The following is a 9,307-nucleotide window of genomic DNA, read 5'->3' on the forward strand; positions in this document are numbered from 1 at the left end:
AGAGGTCCAGGACCCCTGGAGGCCAGAGGGTGGCTGGTCAGACACTCAAGTCCCCCAAGAGCCTATAAGGGGAGAGGCAGCCCCAAGTAGGGTGAAGGGAGGGTGGAGGAAAGACAAAGTTTTAGGAGGCGGCAGCCCTTTGGTCCTTATCTAGCCTCTAACATTTACCTAATGCCTTAGATGCAAAGGGCAGAAGAAACTGGCTGGGGTGGGGATGGGAAATGGGAAACAAACCTCTTTCCCACCTGCCTCCCCCATCCCACCCCCAACCCAGTCTCCACTGTCAACAAGCCCAAGTTCTCCCCACATCTACATGCCGATTAGTCAGGGAAATCGTGTCAGGGTAGGCTTACAGTGGCCTGGACTCCTAGGTACCAGGGGAGGAGGGGCTGGGTCCTGGACTCCTGAGTCTTGAGGAGAAGGGGGCTTGGAATATCTTTGGGGCAGAGGGGCTAACTCTGAAGATCCTGGCGAGTCGGGAAGGGGAAGGTGGGGTCAGGACAGGTCTCAGCAGGCCCCTGTCACATTCCAGCCCTGGTCAGGCCAGTGATCAGGGCAGATGAAGGACAAGGGTTGGAATAAGTGGCTTGAGGGGAGAACAGACTTGCTCAACAGGAAAGGAGGGGCTGGAGACCTCTCTGGGGGAAGGGTTGTGGAACTGGGCTGGTCGGGCCAGCAGTGGACACTGATTTGAAGGTCGGGTAGATTCCTGAGGGTCTGATGCTCTGACTTGGATCTGGAGGGTGTGGTGGGCAGCTCTGGAGTGACCAGGAGCCACATGGAGGGTCAGGCAGCAGCTTCCTCTGGCTGGCGGCGGGCACTGAGGGGGTGGGGCCACTAAATCCCATGCCAACAGGAAGCGTGGCCGGGGCCTGCCCTCCGCTCCCATGCCGAATCACCACGCCCGGCAGCTGAGGTGGGAACACGATGACCCTGGCAGATGGGAAGAGACGGGGGTCCTTCCTACCCCACCTCCCCCTCTGCTTTCTCACCCCTAACTTCTCCCTGTCCTCCACCATGGCCAGGTCACCGTCTCTATCAGTGGGACCCTGGGAAAGCTGTTGCAACTCTCTGAACCTCAACCTCCCCATCTGTAAATTGGGGTGAGGGTTAAAATACATGACCCTAAGGGTCATCCTCTACCCTTTTTAATGTTTTTTTTTTTTTTTTGTAGAGGTGGGATCTTGCTTTGTTGTCTAGGCTGGTCTTAAACTCCTGGACTCAAGCAATCCTCCTGCCCTAAAGTGCTGGGATTACAGGCCTGAGCCACAGCTCCTCAGTCCCTGTTTGAGGGATCTGTTAGTAACATCCACATCCCCTTCCCACCTCCATCTCAATCTAATGAACTCATTTCTGCAAAGGACCCAGACACCTGCTCCCCAGGGGGAGGGGCTGGCAGAGAGGCAGGTACCAAGCCCTAGGGAGTCCAAGGGAACCAGATAGAGAGATCCAAACGCACCAGGTGGGGTGGGGGAGGGGGGATGGGAAGAGGTACGGAGAGAGACAGAGACACAGAGATACATGGAGAGAAAAAGAGAGATGGAGACAAAGATGCAGAAAGAGACAGAGAGGTATAGCTAAAGAGAGACAAAGGGCTGTGAAGCTGCTGAGAAATCCACTAGTGAGAGATACACACAGGGCGTTAGAAAAGCCAAGAGAAACAGAGACCCTCAAAACACATGGAGAGACAGAAACAACCATCCCTAGAGACAGGGAAATTCAGAGACCAAAGTATAGGCCCAAGTGCGGACAGGTCCAGGATTTGGGGGAAGAGGAGTTGGAAAGGTAGAGGGGACCGCCAGAGAAGCGAATTGCAGTGTGGGGAGGGGGCTTGTGTTTAGTGGTGTGGGGGGTTGAGACAGACTGAAGAAGGAGGCAGGGAACCAGGGAGCCATAGATGGTGGGGGAGGGCTGGTGACAACACCACCATTGTTCAGGTCGGAGGTAGGGGAACAGGCCCCTGGGGCAGGAAACTGGCCCTCTTCCCCTGCTCAGAGGCGGGGCACTGGCCCAGCCCGGGGAGCTGGCAGCCCTTTTAGGAGAAACAGGTGCAGTGCTCTGTAAGGACACCCAGGTGGTCCCCATCCCCCTGCAAATAACCCGCCAGGCTGGGGCCAACCCCTCTTAGGAAATCCAACAGCCCCAGTCCCCTCTAAATCCCTCTCTCCAGGATCCTAGATTCCTCCAAGGTTGTGCCACACAAAGAAGTGGGGGTGGGGGGGAAGCAACAACAATCTCTCTGTGGTTTCTGGAAGCCCTGTGCTTCCGGCCAGATCTGCCCTGGGCTTAGAGCCAGAAGAGAGGGGTGGGGTGGGGGCGGCAAGGTTCAGGGGCAGAACTGAGGGGGCTGTCCCAGAGCTGAGGCTTGGTGCTCAGACCTTGCTCTCTGGATGAGGGCAGGGAAGGGTGTGATTCAGTCCTTGAGGACTGAATGGTAGTTTCTGTGTTCTTCCAGATTTGGGGTTGGGGATGATTGAAGTTGGTTTCTAGGGCAACACCAGCTGGGTAGGAAGGGAAGGGGAGGGGGCACTCTCTAGAGGCTAGATGTCTTTTTCTAGACACCCCTCACACACACACAGCTGAAGAAGTAGTTTTGATGGGGAATGGGACAGGAATAAGAAGGAATGTGAGTTTCAAGGTCCTCCTTCATGGGTATGGGTCTCGGGAGAAGAGCTGAGGAAGAGGGTAGACACCAGCATCTGGACAGCGTTGTCCTGTTGGAGAGAAAGAGAGCATTCCCGGAGATTAGATGATGGTGGGTTTTTTGTCTGTTTGCTTATTTCGAGATGGAGATTCGCTCTGTTGCCCAGGCTGGAGTGCAGTGGTGCCATCTCTCAGCTCACCGAAAACTCCACCTCCCAGGTTCAAGCGATTCTGATTCCTCAGCCTCCCAAGTGGCTGGGATTAAACACCCGGCTAACTTTTGTACTTTTAGTAGAGATGGGGTTTCATCATGTTGGCCAGGGCAGGTTGGAAACTCCTGACCTTAGGTGATCCACCTGCCTCGGCCTCCCATAGTGCTGGGATTACAGGTGTGAGCCGCCACTGTGGGCCCAGATGATGGTTTTGAGACTTCCTCAGAACCGACACATCAAGAGGGACTGGACTGCAGGGGAGCTTGGCTAGGAAAACTGGGAATCAAGAAAAAAATGGTGGTTTTGAAGGAAAGAAAAGGGGACTGGCCAGGCGGAGAGACACCTCTGATCTCACCCCCGTTTCTGTCCCTCCCAACAGTGGGCGCTCTACCTGTTCCTGGTTAAATGCATTATCAGCATTTCCACCTTCTTACTCCTCTGCCTCATCGTGGCCTTCCATGCCAAAGAGGTCCAGGTAGGGCAGGCCCCGCCCCTAAGCCTTGCTCCCCCCAACCCCTGCAGTGTCCTGTCAGCTCACACTTTCCACTCTTCTGCTCCTCCTGATCTGAGTAATGAGGTTCCTCTGCCTCAGATGCTGCATCCACACCCTCACCCACCCAGATGAGCTGAACCAAGAGCAGACAGGCAGAACCTGCCGACCAGCCCTGCTCTTCCCCTGTGGCCCCCGGCCCCCCCTTGCACACTCATGGATGCTGAGAGTGCCCCTGCAGTGCTGATTCTGCCCCCAGGCCTCTGTCCACTGTGCCCCAGGCAACCTCAGCCTCCCAGATCCCTGTGCTCCAACATTCATCCCCAATCCAGTCCCGAAGCAACCTAAGGCCCCAGGGGTGCCCACTCCTTTTTTTTTTTTTTTTGGAGGCAGAGTCTTGCTCTGTTGCCCAGACTGGAGTGCAGTGGCACAATCTCTGCTCACAGCAACCTCTACCTCCTGAGTTAAAGCAATTCTTGTGCCTCAGTCTTGCAAATAGCTGGGACTACAGACACGTGCCACACCGCCCAGCTATTTTTTTATTTTATTTTAGTAGAAACAGGGTTTTACCATGTTGCTTAGGCTGATCTCCAACTACTGAGCTCAGGCAATCTGCCTGCCTTGTCCTCCCAAAGGGCTAGGATTACAGACTTGAGCCACCACACCCGGCTGGGTCCCAGGGGTGCCCACTCCTGATCACCCTATCTCTGTGCCAGAAACCTCCCCATGCCCCAGGCCCAGGAACTCTCCCCATCCATACTCCATCTTGGGTCTCACCCAGATACAACCCATCCCTCATTGCCCAGATCCTGTTACTCCATTCCTTTCCCCCTTGCCCCTCTCCTATCACAACTTTGCATATAGGATGGGGATTATTGGCCATGTGTGGCAATTCTCTGAGCAGTGCCTGGTACATAGAGGTGCTCAGTAAGCAGTGCACATTATCATCTTATCATAGAGCAGTTAAGTGGCCTGTAGCCCAGCGCGCCATTCCCCAGGGGAGGGACCCAGGCCTCAGTTTCCACATTTATAAAATGGGGGCAATAATAACAATCTCACTGGGCTGTAAGCATTTACTGAGCCACAACATGTGACTCAGTAAACGGGGTAGAGTGGTGCGTGGTGTATCCACAGTGCCCAGTACATGCTGACTTTCTTATTGCTTTGTGTGGGTTTTTTTGTTTGTTTATTTTGCGATGGAGCCTCACTCTGTCACCCGGGCTGGAGTGCACTGCCAGGATCTTGGCTCACTGCAACCCCTGCCTCCCAGGTTCAAGTGACTCTCCTACCTCAGACTCCCGAGTAGCTGGGACTACAGGTGTGCGCCACCATGCCCCGATTAGTTTTGTATTTTTCAGTAGAGAAGGGGTTTCACCATGTTGGCCAGGCTGGTCTGGAACTCCTGACCTCAGGTGATCCACCCACCTCAGCCTCCCAAAGTGATGGGATTACAGGTGTGAGCCATCGCCCTCGGTCCATGGCTTTGTTATTGCTGATATTATTATTATCATCACATGTGTCACCTGCAACGGAGTAGGAGCGAGCTCCAGGCATGTGGAATGCAAGCCCCAGGATGCAGGGGTTCTGTTTGGTTCACTGTGTGTCCTTAGCACATAGAACAATGCCAGGTACACAGTCGGCGCTCCCTGAGGCTGGAAGTGGGCCGGACCTAGTGGGGTGGGTGGTGGGGGAAAGGAGGAAAAAGTGGAGAGATGTCTTCCTTAAGTCCTGTCCCGCTCCCTCCCTATCCGTCTCCCTCCCAGCGCTATCTCCCTCGCTCCGGGCCAGTCAGGCACACCCACTTTATCTCAGGGCTCAGGCAGGCTCGAGCTGCCGCCTGACCCGCGCCTGACCTGCGCCTGAACCCTCCCCTCTCGGCCCCTTCCCGGCAGCTGTTCATGACCGACAACGGGCTGCGGGACTGGCGCGTGGCGCTGACCGGGCGGCAGGCGGCGCAGATCCTGCTGGAGCTGGCGGTATGCGGGCTGCACCCGGCGCCTGTGGGGGGCCCGCTGTGCGCGCAGGGTTCAGGGTCGCCGCTGACCTCGCCGCAGCCCTGGCCAGGATTCCTGAGCCAGGGGGAAGCGCTGCTGTCGCTGGCCATGCTGCTGCGCCTCTACCTGGTGCCCCGCGCCGTGCTCCTGCGCAGCGGCGTCCTGCTCAACGCCTCCTACCGCAGCATCGGCGCCCTCAACCAGGTCCGCTTCCGCCACTGGTTCGTGGCCAAGCTTTACATGAACACGCACCCCGGCCGCCTGCTGCTCGGCCTCACGCTCGGCCTCTGGCTGACCACCGCCTGGGTGCTGTCCGTGGCTGAGAGGTGAGAGTGCTGGAGGCCTAAATGCGCAGGGGAGGGAAGGGGAGCGGAGGGCACCCGGAACCCCGGACAACCACAGCAGCCATCCTGTACCGCCGTGCAGGTTGAGGTCCCCCTAGGACCAAGCAATGGAGAAAGTTCACACTTTGAACCCTTTTCCTCTTGCTGGCTAAAATTTGCCCACACTCCCATCAACTGGCTGAGAGGAACCAACAGACAAGCCCCCAGCCAAAATCTTACACGTGCAGCCTTCAGTCTCTCCAAAGGCACATGCAGACCCTAGAAAGCCGTTCCCTTCCGGCTCCCGGACCTCTACTGCCTCAGGTTTCCAGGCCATCTGTTCTGTCTCCAAACCTGTCTCTGGGACTTGGCTAAAGGGTTGCCTCTGCCTTGGAGGAAAGGGACATATTTTCCAAATTAGCACAGAATGCACTGTAGGTAGGTGCTTTCTGTGACCCTAGGAAGGGGATGATTTGGAGCTGCTCTGGAAAATAATTCCATGCCGGGAGTTGGAACTAGATCCTGGCTGTCAGCTGTATACTATGTAACCCCATGTCAGGCTTCAATTTCTATCCCTTACAGAGAAAGAGGTTGGGAGTGATCTTGGCCAGGGATTGTCAAAGTGTGGTTTCAGGACCAGCAGCATCACCTGGGAACTTGCAAATGAAAATTCTCAGGTCCCTTCCAGACCTACTGAATCATGGGGGGTAGGGCCAGCAATCTGCTTTAGCAAGCCTTCCAGGTGAGTCTATGGCCCACCCAAGGTTGAGAACCTCTGGTCTAGTATATGTGGCAAAGATCCTTGAGGGCAGGAGGAGAATGAGAAGCTCTAGCTTTAGATCTCTCCTCTCTTAGCCTCAGTTTCCACATCTGAAAAATGGGTGTCATGTTCCACCATCTGTAGTCTCCCTTGCAGTTCTTTTTTTTTTTGAGATGGAGTCTCTATCACCCAGGCTAGAGTGCAGTGGCACGATCTCTGCTCACTGCAACCTCTGCCTCCCAGCTTCAAGCGATTCTCATGCCTCAGCCTCCCAAGTGGCTAGGATTACAGGTGTGCACCACCACGCCTGGCTAAGTTTTTTTTTTTTTTTTTTGAGACAGACTTTTTTTGCTGTAGGCTGGAGTGCAATGGCATGATCTCAGCTCACCGCAACTTCTACCTCCCAGGTTCAAGTGATTCTTCTGCCTCAGCCTCCCAAGTAGCTAGGACTACAGGCATGTGCCACCATGCCCAGCTAATTTTTTTGTATTTTTAGTAGAGACAGGGTTTCTTCATGTTGGCCAGGCTGGTCTTGAACTCCCGACCTCAGGTGATCCACCCGCCTCAGCCTCCCAAAGTTCTGGGATTCCAGGCGTGACCCACTGTGACTGTCATTTTTGTATTTTTAGAAGAGACCATGTCACCATGTTCAGCTGGTCTCAAACCCCTGATTTCAAGTGATCCTCCTGCCTCAGCCTCCCAAAGTGCTAGGATTACTGTGCCCGGCCTCTGTCATGATTTTAAACTCCTTCACCTTCCAGGATCTTAGTTTTCCCAAGTGGGAAATTGGTCAGAATAAGGATTAATGAATAATCCCCCCATCATGTTTCTCATCTGAAAAATGGAGAACAGGGAGGAAGTTGAAGTTCAAAACTCCAGGGCACGGCCGGGCACGGTGGCTCACGCCTGTAATCCCAGCACTTTGGGAGGCCGAGGCGGGTGGATCACGAGGTCAAGAGATCGAGACCATCCTGGTCAACATGGTGAAACCCCGTCTCTACTAAAAATACAAAAATTAGCTGGGCATGGTGGCGCGTGCCTGCAGTCCCAGCTACTCAGGAGGCTGAGGCAGGAGAATTGCCTGAACCCAGGAGGTGGAGGCTGCGGTGAGCCGAGATCGCGCCATTGCACTCCAGCCTGGGTAACGAGAGTGAAACTCCGTCTCAAAAAAAAAAAAAAAAATTCCAGGGCAGAAATCCCGAAACTAGAATGAGGTGGGTGGGGTTTGTGAACAGCGCAGATTCCATCTTTGCTCCTAGAAACTCTAACCTGGTGGGCTGGGATGTCTGGGGCCCTCAGATTTGACGCTTTCCCTGCCAATGTTGCTGCAAGGGGCCTGTGGACACAGTTGGACAAATCGCAACATTTCAACCCTTCCATGGCTGGACCTAAATGTCTCCTTCTGTTAAGTGAAAGGAAAGGAAGGCAGAGTCCCACCAAGCCTCTTTAGAGTTCTTTCTGGTCCTGATAGGGCCACTTCTGGACCACACAGCATCTTTGTGGAAATTGGAAAAACACACTCCTTCCTCTGGGTGGATGCAGCTGCCTGTGAGGGTCTGACTGGGTTTTGGCCCCCTCTCGACTCTCCACCCTCAATTGAGTGCTCTGAATGCAGCAACCCAGGTAGCCTAACTGAGACCATACCGGCATGGAGATTGGCTAGACCCAGTCTAACATCCCAGAGTGGCTAAGCAACTTGCCCAGGTCACACAGCAGAAAGCCAGGCAGCCTTTCCAAAGCTCAGAACTGATTGGGCTTTTGTCCAGGTGATTCTTAGGACTGTGGGTGCATATGGGAAGGGGAAGAAAGCAGAGGGGAGGGGATGTCATGGAAACCTCCATGGTAGGGTTTCAGAACTAACCCACCCTTCCACATAGGCAGGCTGTTAATGCCACTGGGCACCTCTCCGACACACTGTGGCTGATCCCCATCACATTCCTGACCATTGGCTATGGTGACGTGGTGCCGGGCACCATGTGGGGCAAGATTGTCTGCCTCTGCACTGGAGTCATGGTGAGTACAACTCTCTTGGGGACCGATCCTTATCCCAAACTGGTCATCCTCGGACCCCAGGAAGCCATGGAGGCAGCCCATGCTCTCACGGACAGCGCCTAAGAAACTTGAGTGTCTGGGGCCCCCACAGGCACGTTCTCTCTTCAAGACCAAGATGCTCACCTGCAATCCCAACCTTGTGGGAGGCCAAGGTGGGAAGATCACTCAAGCCCAAGAGTTTGAGGTTACAGTGAGCTATGATTGTTCTACTGCACTCCAGCCTGGGTGACAGAGTGAGACCCTGTCTCTAAAAAATAAAATAAAAGCCAGGTGCGGTGGCTCACGCCTGTAATCCCAGCACTTTGGGAGGCCGAGGTGGGCGGATCACGAGATTGGGAATTCAAGACCAGCCTTGCCAACATGGTGAAACCCTGTCTCTACTAAAAATACAGAAAATAAGAAAATTAGCCGGGCATGGTGGCGGGTGCCTGTAATCCCAGCTACTTGGGAGGCTGAGGCAGGAGAATTGCTTGAACCCAGGAGGCAGAGGCTGCAGTGAGCCAAGATCATGCCATTGCACTCCAGCCTGGGCAACAAGAGCACGATTCCATCTCAAATAATAATAATCATAAATTAAATTAAAAATCAGACCTAGGAATCCAGCCCCTAAGTCCTTGCTCTCTCTAGAAGCTAGGGCTTCGTCCCTTATCCTCCTCAGGAACCCAGGCTCCTGACTTCGAAGCCCCATTTTCTTTCAGAACCCAGATATCATCTCCCAGCCTCCATCAAGGGGGCAGAGTCCAGTTATCAAGTGCATGCCTATGGGGCCAGGCTACCCAGGTCCAAATTCTGCTTCTGCCACTTCCTGGCTGGGGAGCTCAGGCGAGCCACAT

At 54.5% G+C, this 9,307-nt stretch overlaps 1 protein-coding gene across 1 annotated transcript; it reads left to right on the forward strand.

Annotated features, from left to right (window-relative positions):
* Positions 1-3,207: 3,207 nt before the first annotated feature.
* Positions 3,208-8,666, forward strand: LOC116547138 (intermediate conductance calcium-activated potassium channel protein 4-like; the record flags this gene model as incomplete). Its single annotated transcript, XM_032273188.1, has 3 exons — positions 3,208-3,330; positions 5,238-5,665; positions 8,300-8,666. Coding segments are annotated over 3 exons (789 nt in total), but the record flags the coding sequence as incomplete, so codon positions are not given.
* Positions 8,667-9,307: the final 641 nt, after the last annotated feature.

The sequence above is a fragment of the Sapajus apella genome, unplaced genomic scaffold (assembly GCF_009761245.1).
Source record: "Sapajus apella isolate SASKATOON/1434 unplaced genomic scaffold, GSC_monkey_1.0 scaffold2194, whole genome shotgun sequence".
NCBI lineage: Eukaryota > Metazoa > Chordata > Mammalia > Primates > Cebidae > Sapajus > Sapajus apella.